The sequence below is a fragment of the Ylistrum balloti genome, unplaced genomic scaffold (genome assembly GCF_031769215.1).
Source record: "Ylistrum balloti isolate Yb309-2 unplaced genomic scaffold, AGI_CSIRO_Ybal_v1 Utg370590, whole genome shotgun sequence".
Lineage (NCBI taxonomy): Eukaryota > Metazoa > Mollusca > Bivalvia > Pectinida > Pectinidae > Ylistrum > Ylistrum balloti.
In genome coordinates, this window is record NW_026782366.1 from 397581 (window position 1) to 416780 (window position 19200).

At 32.7% G+C, this 19200-nt stretch overlaps 1 protein-coding gene across 1 annotated transcript; it reads left to right on the forward strand.

Moving 5' to 3' along the window:
- Positions 1–237: 237 nt before the first annotated feature.
- Positions 238–19200, forward strand: LOC132556789 (speckle-type POZ protein-like). Its single transcript, XM_060221235.1, has 10 exons — positions 238–340; positions 8057–8290; positions 8459–8580; positions 9030–9181; positions 9603–9730; positions 11243–11420; positions 11996–12051; positions 12211–12333; positions 12940–13082; positions 14689–19200. Exons 2-10 carry the CDS (start codon positions 8213–8215, stop codon positions 14831–14833), a joined length of 1125 nt encoding a protein of 374 aa, XP_060077218.1. The 5' UTR covers positions 238–340; positions 8057–8212; the 3' UTR covers positions 14834–19200.

Sequence of the window (19200 nt, forward strand, 5' to 3'; positions counted from 1 at the left end):
TTCTAAATAAAGTGCAAATAGGGTTATGCTGGTACATGTTCTTATTCTGTAAATAATCTAGACAATATTTTGAAAACAAGAAGTTGATATTTGTTTGTTTTAAACTGGAGTCAGATGACACATTGGCCTAATATTGCAACAAACACGTGAAAAACGAAATTGGTAAGGACTCGATTTGGGATCTTCATCATTTCCCAGGTGCGCATGCGTCAAAATTAATGTAGGACAGATCCGTCTAGCCTTCGGAGCTTTGTGTATTTTACTGTGATATTTCTTCCCGTTTCTCCGGAATTGGACCTCTTTGATGAACAGAATGACGAAGAAGAACCCCAAAACTTAGGTATAGTATTTTCCATGCGTTAAGGACACCATCTGGTTGAAATAAATGGGATATTGCACATATTCTAATCGCGTATCCCCAAAACAAGTCAGATGAACGATCGGTCAACTTCGGGGTTCTTTATTTATGAAGGCTTTATAGTATTTATATGTTTGATCGTTGACTTAAAACAGGGAAAAAAGTTTCCCGGAAAATGTGTTTTTTGGTTTATGAGAATGTAGTTTCAGTACTAAATTATATACTTCGTAATGTCAAAAATTTTCCCTCTCTTCCGCATGTCCTCGGTCGTTTACCCCGAAGCAGACGAAAATCATCGAGGGCAAAAAATATGACACACTTAGATGCGAATGTGCTTATATTTTTGTTGAAAACAATTTCATTCGTGCAGTTTAAGAGATTTATGCATATTTTCGGCACTCAAGAATAAATTATACCATGTTTCATTGCTGTTTTCATACAAAATTCGGACTGTGAAACGAAACGGCAGGTGCAATCACGTAGAAACGTGTTTAGTTGAGCTCGGCATGCTGTGTCTAACCTGTCATGTTAAGATCGATTTTCCCAAAATAATCCTTGTTTGACCTCCTGACCTATTTGAGAATAATAGGGTATTGACTCAGAAAAAACATGTTACCCAGTGTAATGATTCTGAGATGGTTTTAAGATAGCAAATAAATTCCTTTATTATTATTAGTGAAGTCAAATCTAATTGCAATAATTTATTGTAAATTCATGAAAATTAATATTAACACAAACCATTACATTTATTTGGCAATGCATGCTTATTTATTTAAATAGATTATCATTCATGTTATGTATTCACGAATGGAGCATATTGGATGATATTTGCCTAGGTTTTATGTTGTAATTACATACTTGGAACACATATTAGCATGCTTATCAGTTTGATATGTGTCCAAAGTGCAATTCAGTGTGACGATTGTCATCATTTGAAATTTCATTGTTTTGTTAATTTTGTCTCACTTTATAGAGGTTTTCATTAGATCCTGTTCTTGAAATAAACTTAACTTGAAATGTCATTTAACATTTAACTTGAAGTGATCACAACATGGATATTTTTTACTGTAAACCTTATATGTATTGCAATGGGATTCCGTTCTTTCTAGTTTCTTCAAACTGTAAGCCTTATATCATATTAGATTAAAAAATATGGTACAAAGTTAATATAATTATACTTGAATTATATAAAAGTTTTAGGGAAAAGTTAATTGTATTATCAAAATAAATTCATCCTCAATATCATGATTATTACATAAAGTACAAATCCTATTTTTTCTGGCAATATTTGTATAGACCTATCTTCCACATCCAATATCATGTGATGGCAATATTATTATAATCTTATTATTTAAATCTATTTTCTTACAAAGATGATCAATATGTATTACATGAGTAAAACTGCAACTCAAACTGCAACTCAGAATTACCTATCAAATGTTGATATATACATGTAAAGCCATTTGGAGAGTTATGAATATTGCCAAGCAACTCTTAAATATGGATTTCATTGAATTAGTTTCCAGTATTGATTTGTGTATTATATTTCTATTAAAACTACTATTCCACAGGTAACCAAACTTCAATTTGGCTAATTTTTTAATTCTTAAGTTTATATTTACAATCCCGTCATTCTCACCAAAAAGTCTTTGAAGGCTACATTCAATTGGGAAAGGGCAATGTGATATGATTACAGAAACATTTCTTAGTTGTACAAATTAGTAATTTATTCTGTATTAACTGGAATATTGATTAATTAGTTTGAATGGTAACAAGTACATTATTGAATAATGTTTATCACCATTTTTCAGTCTACATTAATTTCTTCTCATTATCAGTCCATGATTAATATAAGTACCTGGTATACAAAGCAAAATAAACTGACAATATACATAAACAGTCACTGACCATAAGTATTTGCATATTTTGGCAACTTCTTTGTTGTGTCAAAGTAAATTATTTTGATAAACAAAGAAGGTAATTAAATGAAATTTTCAATACTGTGTGATCTGTCCTGTTGCTCTAATTACACTTCCTAATCTTGTTGGCAGTGAATTGTATTAATTCTGAACAAAGCACAAAGGCATACTTGACCATATATCATTTACAACTCTAAGATATGTTTCGATTTGTACCTCCCCCAAACATATAAGAAGTCATGTTTTCAGTTTTTCACACATATTCATTCACATTATGAGCTGGACTGGATCAGAGTTCTGATATTATTTGCAGTTTATAGTTATTTTCCATATGTTAACTCTCCTCGAGACATGACAAGTTGGAAATCAAGAGTGCAAAATGTCTTGCAACAACAGGCCATAAATTTTCATTCAGAATAGAAATATAATTATCAGCGTTTAGTTTCCATCAGATGTCAGTATTCCGGTGCCAAGATAAGAAATGTATCCCCAAAATATAGCCGAGAAATGCACATTTTGAGCAGTGTTGGGCACAACCCCCATACAGTCTAGATAAAACAGCTCACATTTTTCGTCCCATGGACTGACAGATGACACTATAATCTTAGTAGGGGGAATAACTCTTAATTTTTAGTGTATACAGAAGTTCTTAACCCTACAAATTGGTTCTGTATTAGTTTTGTCACAATATGTGCGGGTAAAGATAGAGCTGTAAACAATAGGAATACACTCCATTTATTTAATGATGTCAGCACTATGTGCCATTACTTATGGCGAGTGATTGTATATATGTTAAAAAAATATAATAATTATTAAACAAAACTGTACATTCATTAACTATTTGCAGTCAACTGAAAAATGATAATATGTATGAAAGCAAAGATCATGATTGTATTTCAATAATGTTGTGAGAAAATTGATAGTTGATGTTAACTTACCAGTTTTAATGTGAACAATGATTTTAACAGGGGTCTATATACCGGTAACCTAATATAAGAGATTATGATTTTTCAGATGCACTCTAATATATCTATCTTTCGATAATAATTTGTTAAGCCAGGTCATATTTGTTGACGTTTTACAATTGCCAAACATCACATTTACAGTAAAACTCACTTGTGATGAACATGCTTTATTTGAGTACATCAGATAAATACAATGTTTAGTTTGATCCCTTTTTTCTTTTCATTATCTTAGTAAATTAAACACAGATGATTCGAACACGATTGAGTCAAATACTGTGTTGGTGTTGAAGATATTTTGTGGTCTTCCCCCCCTAAATTCTACCAAAATTTCCTTTTTTGCTTCGAACATTCAGGAATCACCTTGTTTCAGGTAAAAATTTCCCGGCTTCAGTCTGAACATCTGTGTTAACGAGCCCTATTATAATTTTTGATTGAACAGTAAATTCTGCCTTTACACAGGTGCACAGGTGAAAGGTAGAATTTATACAGAAATAGACAACCAAACTTAAAACAAAAAGCACTGTAGTCTGTCAACTGTAAACCTACTGTGTTTTGTTTACTTTTTTATGTGCATTGCTGCCAGAAACCAAAAGGAAAAACAAGCAATAAACACAGTGCCAATCAGATTAATGAAAGACTAGTTTGTCATTGACATATTTATTTATGATTTTAAATACATTTACTGGATATACATATACAAATTGCAAGTTTTGTTCTGTTGTACAGTTAAGCTCTTGTAGGTCTTCTGATAGTCGTGGTATATTCCTTAATGTATAAACTAGCAAGGGATAGGGGGTGGGGGTCTGTTGTAGAGTTAAAATTGAATAACATTATCAAAAAAGATATAAAGTTGTTCAAAGCAAATAGGATGGGACATACAGTTGGAGAAATCAATTGTTTAAAATACAACTTAATTGGTAAAAGATTTTGAGCAAATTTCATTAGAAGCATATATATCACTGAGAAGAGAGCTGGAGATTGTAGAAAACCTATCTGTTGTGCTCTCCTTATATATGGGCATGCACTTTAAAGGTACAAGTGTTACATGTGGGCCAAATTCACACATATTTGCCTGTTATTTATTACTATGTAAATTAACACTGCCTCTGATAGTTTAACAAATTAACCTGCAAGCATTGTTTTCTTAAATGAAAATAATCACATTCTCACTACTAACTCGTTAATTCATAACAATTTGATTGATTTACAGATAGTAATCAAACATTACTCTGATTCATCATGGAAATTTTCTAACTCCTTGTTTATCATAGAAATTATGTAACTCCCAGTATATCATAGAGATTGCGTAACTCCCAGTATATCATGGAGATTGTGTAACTCCCAGTATATCATGGAGATTGTGTAACTCCAAGTATATAATGGAGATTGTGTAACTCCCAGTATATCATAGAGATTGTGTAACTCCCAGTATGTCATGGAGATTGTGTAACTCCCAGTATGTCATGGAGATTGTGTAACTCCCAGTATATCATGGAGATTGTGTAACTCCCAGTATATCATAGAGATTGTGTAACTCCCAGTATGTCATGGAGATTGTGTAACTCCCAGTATATCATGTAGATTGTGTAACTCCAAGTATATCGTGGAGATTGTGTAACTCCCAGTAAGTCATGGAGATTGTGTAACTCCCAGTATGTCATGGAGATTGTGCAACTCCCAGTATATCATGGAGATTGTGTAACTCCCAGTATATCATAGAGATTGTGTAACTCCCAGTATGTCATGGAGATTGTGTAACTCCCAGTATATCATGTAGATTGTGTAACTCCAAGTATATCGTGGAGATTGTGTAACTCCCAGTAAGTCATGGAGATTGTGTAACTCCCAGTATGTCATGGAGATTGTGTAACTCCCAGTATATCATGTAGATTGTGTAACTCCAAGTATATCGTGGAGATTGTGTAACTCCCAGTAAGTCATGGAGATTGTGTAACTCCCAGTATGTCATGGAGATTGTGTAACTCCCAGTATGTCATGAAGATTGTGTAACTCCCAGTATGTCATAGAGATGGCGTAACTCCCAGTATGACATGGAGATTGTGTAACTCCAAGTATATTGTGGAGATTGTGTAACTCCCAGTATATCGTGGAGATTGTGTAACTCCCAGTATGTCATGGAGATTGTGTAACTCCCAGTATGTCATGGAGATTGTGTAACTCCCAGTATGTCGTGGAGATTGTGTAACTCCCAGTATGTCGTGGAGATTGTGTAACTCCCAGTATATCGTGGGGATTGTGTAACTCCCAGTATATCGTGGAGATTGTGTAACTCCCAGTATATCGTGGAGATTGTGTAACTCCCAGTGAAATGTACATGAATGCATAGTAAATTGTAAAAAAGGAAGTTAATAAATATGTTTCTGCTTTTAAAGTAAGTTAAATTATTACTTAAAATAATGAATGGTCTACACTGCTTTGAACTTTAACACTGGGTCAGTTTTTGTAGCATGTTGATAAATTACTTTTGTTAAAGTCATGTATCTTTTTACGAAAACTTGGAAAAAAATGGTTGTGAGATCTCCTTAATTTTCTTCACATATACATAAGTATATGTTTGTTTAACACTATATAAGCACAACCAGTTATACTGACTAGAATTTACATAATTTGACTACATTCAATATACTCTCCCATCACTTTCAATAGACAGATTTAAAGTGTACTATTATTTCATTGCCATAGATTTAAAGTACTTATGAATACTGTAATAGCTAAAACAAATTTTAGAATGTACACATATGCTTCATTAATCATTTAAACCAATGTCCAAATTACACATACCAAACTACTTACTGTCATGTTTATAGTGTAGTCATACTTTTCTAGTATTCACTTCTAGATTTGTTACACATGTTGTTCATACCTACAAGCTGTACAGAATTCTTTCCTGCCTTTTGGGATCTATCATTTTCTAACTTCTTAAATTTAGAGAAGAAACAATATAGGTAAATTGTGAAGAGAATTTTAATTGTAAAAATGCAAAAATTTTGGAGATGTTAAAACGTAACCTGGAAGATGTATACTCTCCAGCTTTGACTAAACATACGAACACTACGAAAAGAATGGTGTTGGCTCTATACCCCTACAGAGGCTCTTCAGTTTTGAATTTACTTCTAATCATGATTGTACTGAATGTTACCAATGCTCCATTTTACAAATCAGAATGTTTTGGAAAAAACAATCCAGGCTGAGAAAAAGGTTAAGGAGTGCGACACTATAGACTTAAAAAGTTGTACCAAACATCAAAGCCTTTGATACTGTAGTTACAAAGACTACCACTCTATACAGTACAAGCCTAGTCTAGAAAAGCTAGACATCATGACCTACTGGCAATTTGAAATATGTGCTTACAAAATGTAGTAGCATAATTTTTCACATCTTTCATTTAGATACAGCATGGGTGTGATAATTTGATATCAGCTATTCTTGAAGTTACACAGCATTAAACATTTTGTGTTGAGAAATACATCAGATTAAAATGGATAAAATGACTATCCCATTTTCCTTCTTCATCTGTCTATTTTTATTTAAATGTACTTTTTTCATTCTACTCACTTTCTTGTCTTTTCCTGCTTGCTGGAAGGTAAAAAGGGTGTAAAAGTATTGTTTAAAAGAGAAATGATGTATTTTGTGCAACAAGTAGGTCACTTTGATCTACATGTTGTTCTATACTATAGATTGATCTTTGGAAAAGTTTTTAGAAAACTTTTTATGGAAATGTATTTAATTCTATCAGATCTTTAATATTTCTGTGTTGGTACATCATGGAAAGACTTCAAAATATTTTCTGAAGGGGACAGTAAGTCAAATTGTTTTTGGTCGCTAACTCAGTCTGATCATTAATTGGAATCTATTAATCTTTGACGTATGTGGAAATGGTCATCAACATATCTGCTTGTGGAATGCTGCATCAAAATAATGTACCTTAGGTAACAATCATTCATGGCATTTTTATGAAATTTGCTGTCATCAAATTTCACACCATGAAAAAATCTAGTTAAAAGTAACAATTAAATGTAGCTATGCTAGATATAGGCTTTGAATAATTTTGAATAAGATCGTTCACATAACTGCATGTAATGGTGTCAGGTTGTTGCTTCCCTTTCAAAAATGAATTCAAAAGAAAAACATTTTATTTTTCACTTGTCATACATTGATATGTAAACAATAACTAAGTAGGAAACTTTCACTTGAAAACAATGCTAAATGTCTGTAAATGGATATAGGTGGAACTGTGTAGGTAAATAGAGTATCACTATTGTTGAAGTAAGACTTTGACGTCATGCATCGCATGACTTTGTTTCACGCTCAGAATATGCACATTTACCAGGCTAAGCCACAGGGGACAGGACCAGCTCTCGGAGTTGTCTGCATGTGCGAGGGAGACAGATACCACAGACTACATACATTAGTGCATCATTTTAGAATGAAATATTGCATTATGAAAAAATTGTGGCCGAAACACTTTAATCACTAGAAGCAATGAGGGAGGATGTTCTGTTGCATGAGATAATGTTAAAAATTAATTTAGTGTTGAGTTTATTTAACATGTTATGCCTGTGAAGTTGTCAATATATTTTCATTAACCAAACATTTTAGACTGTTAATATTGAAGCAAAATTTATTGAATATTTATTTGAACAAGCTCCAAGATTAGATTAAGATGATGCTCAGCATTTTGATATCTTTATGTCTGAATTTCTGTATGACAGATAACATCTCTTGAAGGTGAATATATATATTGCACTTGCAGTGTTCTTACCTTATAGATTGAAATTTGTTGTATGTTGCAGTATTATCAGCGGTGCCAGCTCAGGTATGTGGATGTAGCTGCCACAGAAGTCAGGTGTCTTACTGCAGTTGTACCTGTAGCCAGGTTTTAGTGGTGGGTCATTAACACAATCAAGCTGGATCGTGAGGCTACCTCCGCGCCCGACCATTCTGGGAGAATGGCGGTGACGCGTGTCCCAACACCACCACCACCAGAAATGTCCTGTCCTGTGGCAGAAAACTGGTGCTACACACAAGTATGTAACATGTATTTTGACTTATTCTTAATGGTATTTAATGTAAACCCAATCCTATGTAAAAATAAAAGAAAGAGAAAGAAAGAGTTAAAAAAAAAGGCTTTTTTATCCATACCTTTAGATTGACAACTCAGACTGCTGATTTTCATGTTTCGTTTTTTTCAACAGGTAAAGGTGGTGAAATTCTCCTATATCTGGACAATTAATAATTTTAGTTTTTGTCGAGAAGAAATGGGAGAGGTATTAAAAAGTTCAACATTCTCAGCTGGGGCCAATGACAAGCTTAAATGGTAAGTCTTTGTACAGAAGAAACAGTGGTGGAAGATAAAGATTTGTTGTTTAAGAACTTTAATTTATAGCACTAGATTTAAAAAGTAGGGAAATTGAAGAAAATAAGTGAAAATATGTTTTCAATGCATTAAGGCCTTTACTGAAATGAAATTGTTGCAGCTGTAGAGTTTTTAAAAACCATATGAGGTAGAGTAGGATGTATCAAATAGCTGTACCTTTCAGAACATGTTATACAGTTGGTCTCAATTGCAACTCTTCCAAGAAAAATTATAGTATTTTTTCATATGAATGTATCAAATACAAATTGGTGGAATTCAACATTTGTTCCCTGGTTTTCAGTTTCAGTAACACTTAATGTGCTGTTATGGATGGCTGTACCCCTAGTTTCAATAGTATGAAGGGAACATTGCCATTTCCAAATGCTTTGTGACATTTTCATTTATTGCAGGTGTCTGCGAGTGAATCCCAAAGGCCTGGATGAGGAAAGCAAGGACTACCTATCTCTTTATTTGTTATTAGTATCATGTAATAAAAGTGAAGTACGGGCAAAGTTTAAGTTCTCAATACTTAATGCTAAACGTGAAGAAACAAAAGCCATGGGTATGTATATCTTTTCTCCTGTATATGGATAAGACATCTTATATTGATCATGTTCCAGAATGTGTAATATAGTTATATGATAATCATATGCTCAGGTAGCTATGTAATAAATTACTTTACACCATCGCATGTCATTATCATAATGTTTAATGTTTTCTGGGTGACATGTAATGTCATCGTAGTTGTGAAGGCAATAATTATAAAAGGAGTTATGTTTTCTGATGGATTTTTGTTGTTTAAGTATTCACCAGTGATCTAATTTGTACATTCCTAGTACAAATGCAGTAAATGGAATCTGCCTGTAGTTTTAAGTTTCAATGACATATATTGCGGCGTTTTATGGGATATCTTTTAATCTCCACATACTTGTTGATAATATGTATTTTACAATGCAAGGTTGACAAAAATGTTTCACCTACAGAGAGTCAACGTGCGTACCGGTTTGTTCAAGGCAAAGACTGGGGATTTAAAAAATTCATCAGGCGAGATTTTTTAATGGATGAAACTAATGGTTTACTGCCTGATGATAAGCTTACGATATTCTGTGAAGTAAGTACACTGATATTATGGTATATCACTAATCCTTTTAGAGATCTCATGGTAGTTTGGAAGGAATTATAAATTTCAAGAAAGTGAACACATTTCCAATAGTCTGAAATCAATATCAAGCTTCATTTTGGAAATCTAAAGCCGCACTGATATTAATTGAAATAATCTCATTTGTAGAGTTCTATTTTTTTCACTTGTTTAGAGGGGCTTGTGGAATCACGGTAGAGATTCCAGGTTAGACTTAAGCTGAAAGTATTGTAATTTATGTACTCGCTTGTGACAAACACATTTAAATCGAATACATCAGATAAGTCGAATATTTTGTTCAGTCTTCATTTATTTTTGTCTTTATCTTAGTAAATTAAGCATGGATGATTGGAACACTATTGCATTTGTGTTGAATTATGATATGTGGTCCTTCCCTTCTAAATTCTACTAAAATTTCCCTTTTTGTGTCAAACATTCAGGCGTCACCTTGTCGCAGTTAAAAATTTCCTGGCTTCAGTCCGAATGACCGAGTGAGATCGTTTAGCCATATCTATGTTAACGAGTCCGATTGTGATTTTGGGTTGAACATTTATCCCTACATTTTACACAGATTCACAGATGAAAGTTAGAATTTATACAGAATTAGGCAACTAAACTTAAAAAAAAAACCACTGTGGTCTGTTAATTGTAAATCTACTATGTTTTGTTTACTTTTTATTATTATTCATAACTGTCATTTCATGCTATGAGTTAAGTATCTGGTAAACAACTGATAGAAATAGGATCATTCTTCGATGTACTTTTGCTTTGTTCATAGTAACATGGATAAATGTTATTTTATTTGGTTCCATCGACTTCAACTGAGCTGTGTTTTTCTGTAGTATGTATGCTAGCTCATGCATTTCAGTCAGCATATGCTGCTGTGAATAATGAATTTCAGTGAGCTTTACTGTTTTCAAACAGCTTTTTTTAGATTTAAATCACCATCATCAGATATTAGACTGTTCAAACATTTGAAGTTGTTGTTCTTAAATAATTCTTGTTATCACTATTTCTAAGTACTTGGTAGATCATGCTCAAATTTCGTAAGCAGGTTTGTAAGCAAGTTCTGCATTGTCTATCATTCAGATAGATCACAAAATTAGAATTATGGACAGATGGCCATCTAGGATTTTCACTGTATTAGTTTTGATCACTGTTTTTTCATTGTCTATTTTGGGGCTAATTAAAGAAAACAAAATGGCTGGCAGGTGGGTGAAATGGCTGACAATTTTTTACAATAATACTTTGTTATCGCTATTTCTTGAAGCACTGGAGGGATCTTTGTCTAGATGTACAGCTATTGGTTTGCTTTTGTGCCTTATTGCTCATTGAAGGATACCATATTCATCTTGATCAAGTTTGGAGGAACAGGGTCAGGTGGTGGGTGGGAATTGGAGTGGTATGTTCTGGTAATAATACTGAAAACCACAACCAGTCTCAGGCTTCTTGTAAGATAAATTTGGTAAAAACTTTCCATTTCAGGTGTCTGTCGTAGGAGACACTGTCAACGTGTCTGGCCAGTCCAATTGTACTCCTGTCAAAGTGCCCGAGTGTCGACTCAGTGATGACCTTGGCAATCTATTCGAGAGGTCATCATTCAGTGATGTAACACTGTGTGTAGGAGGCAGAGAATTCCAAGCACACAAGGCATTATTAGCTGGTAAGTACTTTATAAGATCACTCTCTATATTTTATAGAATTCAACTGAATTATTTGGAGTAGGGTCATGATGTTTGGCTACTGCCGGCAGTTTCCTTGGATGAAGTATGAGAAAGTTTGCAAAACTATGTCTAAATCACATATTGGACCAGAATGGTCTTGTGGTAAAGCCCTTCCATCTTTACAAGAAAATTTGAACTTGGCTTATGTACAAGATCAAAGTCAGAGTTACAACACTGTATTACTTTTTTGGATAAATATTCAGCATATTCTAGGGATGCAGTCTGACGAACGTTATAAGAAATGAACTTGACTCATAGTCACCATGTCAGTTACTGTGATAAATTCTGATTTACTGAAATAGTTAGTTTAAGAAAGTAGTCTTAAGTGTCCAGGCTGAGATGAATATTGTTTTGCCTGGAGTTTTAGCATACTTGTTTTAAAGTTGGTTTAAATGATTTTTAAGTCATTGTACCTCGATACCAGGTTAATGCAGACCCAATTAGTCACATGAAACAATATTGTTATAATTTTATCCATTTAAATTCTAAATTCATATTTTTTTTTATGTTACAGCTCGGTCCCTAGTTTTCCATGCAATGTTTGAACATGAAATGGAAGAACGGAAACAAGTAAGTACTTAATTTCTTTGAATTATATAATATATCTGAGCTTTAAAATCAATTCCTACCTGATAATTCATTGAAAGTTAAATTTCAGTTTAAATCCATGGAAAAAAATCAGACTTAAGACCTGAATTAATATAAATATCTTAATTCTGTCCACTACAGAACAGAGTAGAAATAACAGATGTGGATCATGAAGTGATGAGAGAGATGCTACGGTTTGTGTATACAGGCAAGGCACCAAATCTAGACAAAATGGCAGATGACCTTCTTGCAGCTGCTGACAAAGTAAGACATGTCAACCTAGGCATTATGTTATTTTAAAATGTAATGGGTAAACTACTTAATCTTTGTTTGTATTTATTGGACACAATGTCTTTTCATAGATATTTTCCAGTTGACTATTACACATATTTTGCTAGAAGTTAATTTAAGCTGTATCATGATTACTTTTTAAACATTAGAAGGATTATTCATTTAACATTTACTGAGTGGTCTTTACATTATGGAAAAAGTTTCCACTTCAGATAATACAGACGTTCCAATAGATATGGATACTTTAAAACTTTGAGATGTACAGAACAGAAATTACATTGACTTACAAAGTCTAGGAAAGTTCTGCCTGAGGTTTGAAAGACTCAAATTCTATTGAACTATAGACGCTGGAAAGTTTAACTGGAGATTTATAAGACTAAGATTCTGTTTTTACATAAATGCTGAAAAGCTTTTCCCAGAGGTTAAGACAACTGGAATTCTATAGAGATATAAATGCTAAAATTTTGCTGGAGGTTTACAAGACTGAAATTCTATTGTTACTCTATTGATGAATAATTTGTTTGTAATTATACCTTTTCCATCATCTGTACATAAACATGTTTTTTTTTTAATTTTCAGTATGCCCTGGACCGGTTAAAAGTTATGTGTGAAGAAGCTTTGTGTTCAAATCTAATTATAGACAATGTATGTGAAGTGTTAGTCCTGGCAGATCTGCATAGTGCAGACCAGCTGAAGACACATGCTATTGACTTCATTAATAGGTAGGTAAATCATGGGAGTTGTGTATTTTGGTGAATGTATTGGTCTAGAATTTTTTCTTAAAACCAGAAAAAAGAGTTATGTCCCATTAATGATGTATGATCTTTGGACATATTATTTGTCTACCTCAGTGCTGCTAATCTTCTCTGCTACTTTTTTTAAACACAACACAAGGTTAGTACCTGGTTATGGACATCTAACTTATTTAAAGTTTTAAAGGTTACTGTTAGACTTTGGCTTGGATTATTTCCTTTTCTGTCAGAGCTATAACAAGGACATGCATGTTTCGGAAGCATACTTTGCTTATTATTTCATATTGACCTGTGTATGCTCCCAAGGTTATAATCAGGATGGCATTTTTGGTCTGTCTGTTTCAAGATTTCTGTTGAATGACTTGAGCATTTTTTTCCCTATCACATTTCAATCAAATTTGGTATATTGGTGTAAATAAAGAAGATCTCTGAACAATTTGATATTGCTTAAAGTCTGTCAGCATTTGCCACAGTTACAGGACTTCCAAATCCTGAAAAATGACTAAATTTGGTATGTTTTATATCAATAAGACATGAGAAGATTTTGATATTGGTTATTTTTGCTTTCTTTCCATTCAAATAATTTGAATTTTTACTTTTGAACCAAGTAGTCTATTTGTTTATATAAGTGAGATCTCGGATGAGTGTGATATTGGTGAAGTTCAGTGACTATTTGTCAAATTTATTGGCATTGAAAGTTAAAATAGATTAATACTTTGTTTCTATCAAACAACTTAATTTATACTTTACAATTTAACCAAATTTGGTATAATGGTTTATATTGATAAGATCTCAGATTGATTTGATAATAGTCAAAATCTGTGTACATTTGCCAGAGTAAGTAAATTTTGTATTGTTTGATATTTGTGAGATATTAAATGAGTTCAATATATTGGCCAAAATCTGTCAATATTTGGCAGGGTTACAGAATGTTAATAATGAAGTTCACACTTCCTTTGATTGATGTAAACATATCTTTGGTTGTATTTCTCTTGATTTGAAGAGTATTTTCCATAATTTCCATGTCAAAATCAGCATCTTAAACCTTTTTAGAAAATGCTTTATTTAGCCCCAGTATTCCTAATGACTATTTATAGATTGTACTACATTTGTTCACCAGCACCTTCAATGTAATGCAATATTTGTAAGTGCTAGCCATTATGATTGGTTTCCCCTTGGGCAGTGTTTCTCGAACCTATCCAAGGTATACTGTTTCTCAAACATATCTTGTTTATTTTGGAGTCTAGGGAGTGGGATATTTGTTAGCCTATGGCTTCATTTGATATTCCTTGTTTACATTCAGGGTGTTGACAAAAGGGTTACATAAGAAAACTTCTTGATTAAAAAAGTAAAAGAAAGGAAATATTAAGTTGAAGTTCTTATATTACAACAAGTTAGAAAAATGTGTGTGACGATTTTGTAACTACACTGTTTGTGTGATGAATGTGACAGTATAGCCATGAAAAAGTCACACAATGTGCTAATTGGTTGTCATACAAGAACTGCTAATCAATATGTATTATCAACTTAAAGGAAGGAATGAGTTTTTACCAAAACAAATGTTTGTCGTTTACAGTCATGCAACAGATGTGATGGAGACGGCAGGCTGGAAGACACTTATAGAGAGCCACCCTCACCTTATAGCTGATGCTTTCCGTGCTCTGGCAAGTCAACAAAGTCCACCACTCGGACCTCCACGCAAACGAGTCAAGACTTCATAGTGATAATATCTGGGTAGGACATGAATGCAACTGACATTAATTTAGGTTCTTGTCTCTACACTCTGGATAAGTTAGTACATCAATGAAAATGACACCTACAGAATCCTGTCTCTACACTACGAACTGGGTAGGACACAATTGATGACATTGACATTGTTTAAATCCCTGTCTGTAGTTGTGATGTGAACTGTTGCACAGAGCAGATTGAAAATACTGTGTGTGGCTGTCCAGCATGTGGACTCGTGCATTTGGATATTAGAAATGTGCTAGTCTGATGCATTATGTATTCATCAAAAACAAGAAAAAAATTTACATTTACCATGGAAATTTTTTGTGCTTTCATAAGTTATAAAAAAAAAAGTGAAGTTTGCAACCCCCTTTTTACTCAACAACTGATATGTCACTCCACATGTATGGATGTGATGAAGATACATTGCATGGACCAGATGTGTAAAAGAATCATGACTGCATTTTACTTGACTAGGTTAAAATGGTTCCGTGTGGTCAATTTTAATTTATGGACAATTTAAAGAATATTTATATTTGATTTGTGTAGAGAAGTATATTTGAACCAGTTCAGATCAGAAATTAAATTAACTATAGTAATTTCTAGTAATTGTATCAGTCTATCTGGTATGTATTAAAATAAACGTTTTATCTGTTCTCAAACACAGGTCAAGCATGACCCTTTATTTATTGTCAATATTAATATTTTTTTGTAAATTCTTACGATTATAATGATTATAATATGATGATTTGTATGAAAAGATTGGCATTGATAAAAGTTGTTTTGAAAATGTGTTAATATATTTCCATAAAATCATTTAAACTTTTCAGCTCATCTTCTGGTAATGGTTGGTTAATTAAAGCGCCTTGTCCAGCATCTGGCAATTCTAGTCTGTCCATCCTTAAACAATATCTGGAGATACACAAGATAAATCGTTCTCAAATTTCATACGTAGGTGCACCTTGGTCCCAAGTTGTTCATTTTGGGACCGATCAGGGGGAGACTGACAACCATTGTTGATTTTGATGTAGTTTGTTATCATTTTAGGCGAAGTGTTGGATGGATCATTCTCATTTTCATTTGTTGGTTTATCATAGTTTTGCATATTCAATTTTAGGCTTGATCGAAAAAAAAAAAAAGGATGGCTGACATAAGACCATCTTATTGACATTGAAAATTCATTAATACTATTTCTTGAGAAGTATTAGATGGATCTTTCCCTGATTTCATATGGTAATGCCCCATGGTCCCTAGTTGTGTTTTGCCATTTTGATTTTTTGACGGATCAGAAAAACAAAATGGCCGACAGATAACCATCAGAAATTTGTTAAAGATTGGTATCACTATTTCTTAAAAGGAATTTTCAAATTTCCTATAATTAAAAGAAAGAACAGAGGAAAGAATAGAAAAGTGAGGAAAAGACCAAACATTTAAAGAAATCAAGATCAAACAATGATGGGTGTCACGATCCCTTTGGGAACTCATATTTGAATGTTTAGGTTGTACTGTTATCAGAGAAAACCATTACTTGTTCTAGTGCGAAATATGCTATATCTTGTTCCTAGCTCTTGAACATAATTTCATAATTTTTGTAGGAAAGAAACAAATGGAATATAAAAGAAATTGCTTTGGGCGGGAGTAAAATATGCATTGATATTGTTTTGGCATTCAAATAGTTAAGGAATTTGAAGTGTTTGCAATGTAATTTGATCTGAACTGTTTTAAATTTACTTCTGAAGTCTATAGAAGTCTTATGCTCTGTATCTTTTCTAGTACAGTGTATTTGTGAAAGGAAATAGTAAAGTAATTATTAATATACCTTATTTATGCAGCAATGAGCTCATGCTTTGTAATGACTCACCCTTTTATATTTTACATCAGCTGAAGTGACAACAAATGATTTATGCTGCTCTGCTATCAGTGAAATAATATCCCAATGCAGAAATTTCTGTAATGACAAATGTAACATGTCTGAGCGGAGATGTGATTGACTGAAGGTCATGTCACATGCTTCGTGACATCCCAAAAAAAGAAGAGAAAAAGAGTGAGAGTATGGCCAGTTCAGATTTTGAATTGGTTCAGTAATATGCTATTTTCACATATGTTTGTAAAAGTGTTGTGTCAAACAAACTCATACATTCATTTCTATTTCATTTGATTGATGAAACTCTTTCATAAATGCAACACTAGTGAGTGGGTGAAATGAATCATACTAAGACATGTTTCATGAATCTCGTATGAATGGAAACTCATGAAAGATCCTTTAACAGCCCACCTTCCTACATTGAGTCTGAGGCTGGGTGAGCTTATTTCAGCATAAATATGGTAATGCCAACCTTTTCTGTAAATTGAAATTAGTATATTGTATCATAAAAATTAAGTTGTTGATACACAGAAGAAGTATACAAGTTTTGATTGTCATTTATATGTATTATTTATTGAATGATATCCTGGGCAGGTGCTTGGGTCAAAGCAGATCTTGGTGACAGGGCACAGAACTTTTGACCGTTTTTGGTACATGTATTGAACTGATCTGAAACAAAATTTTTTGTCACATTGTCCAAAATAGTAATCATTTATTGTACGAAAACATAGATGAATTCCATTTCCTTTTAGAGAGAGAGGGAGAGAAATTGCATATTTTATTCTTCAAAAATTTATTCAATGAAAATACAATTATAGCATGAAATAGCTTTTCTTTATTTTGTGTCTAGTTCATAGGCTACCATGTGACATCTTGTGTAGGTTTTAATGTTACATTGAAAACATTTTTGGAGTTTCTTGCCTAACAATTTTAATCTTCATAAATTCAGTGTATTGTAAAGTAAGTAATTTAGATGAATGATTTGTTATCATTTTGTAATGATATTAATGTTTGAGTGTATGCTTACCTCCATTTCTGTAAAAAGCCAAACAAAAACTATTGTCTTTCTAGCAACATAGTCAGCACAAGCTGTACACTGATGTAATGCATGCACAAGGAAAACATTCAATATTTCTAAAATTTTGAAAAAGATATCTTTCCATTGTGTACTAGTGCTGAATTTCAATTTATATTTGCATGAACAATGCATGTGCTTTGCCTTGTTATGAAATATAATGAAGTCTTATTTTTGCTTAATATTTATATGACGTGACAAGTGTGTATGCAGAAAAGAATACTCTTTTTAAGTGGGAAATTGTTCAATGTGGTTAGAGTTATCTTTCTTGGGTCTTATTGTATGTATGATATAAAGACAAACCCCCTCCATCACATTTACATCCACTCCATTCTCCCTTACACATTCATTTTATAGAAGTAGAACTTGAGAAGAAAAGCCAGCTGAAATGTCATAAATGTTATCACTACTTTCCCATCAGACTTGATCATTTTAAGTGGTCCAAGACAATTTTCCATGTATTTAAAACTGAAAAAAATCTTCCCTTATGGTTGTTTAAAGACTCATCCTGTAAGAAAAAGTGTATAAAGCCATGTCAGTAGAAAATGTACACAGTCAGCAAAATTATGTAAAGACAAAGTAGCGATTACACATATTTGTATGAGTGTTCTGTATTGTATAAAGTTCTTTGTCAGTTGATTATGATTAATTTACCTTTTCTTTAAGAATGTTAAACCATGGCACTTGCTTATGATCAATTAACTATCCAAATGTACATGTGATTAATTCCTTGATCAGTGACAGTATCAGTTTCATGCAAGGTACAAAAAGTCAAAGACCAAGAGTCATTGATGCATTTAATAAAAGTGATGAATAGAAAAAAAACATTAATGGCATACAGAAAGAATTGTTATCATGCACATTATCAATTTATAATTTCATACGGCTGCACAAAGTGCTGAAATACAATATGATTTTGTCATACTTTACTACCTTGTGCAGGCATGTTATTTGGTTAAATGCTCAACACGTTCTGCATCTGTATCAATCTTTTAAAGTTCCATCCTCCATTTGATTTTTTTAAGTAATTGTTGTCAGAAGCAATGAGTATGAACTTAAACAAACATTTGAACAAAATTAAATGTTGAGCTCTACAAATGGTCACCCTAAAATTCTGGTACACCCAGTCTCATTATATTCTAGTTAACATTGAAAATATTCTCAAATACAACCATGAGTATTTGGTGCAATGCATCTTGATTTTTTAATTGTGATTAGAGATACATATAAACAAGTTAGTTTTGTTTTCTTGGTGCAGAAGTGTTTTCTATTTAACTAATGGTACTTGTTGCATATATGAATGATGCAATTAATTTATTTCATGAAATATTGTGGTATTAGTTAAGTACTAGTATCATTCCTTGTCAAGTTTTTTTTTATCTGATCATTGTTGTGTAAATAAATCAGTGATATCAAAGCAA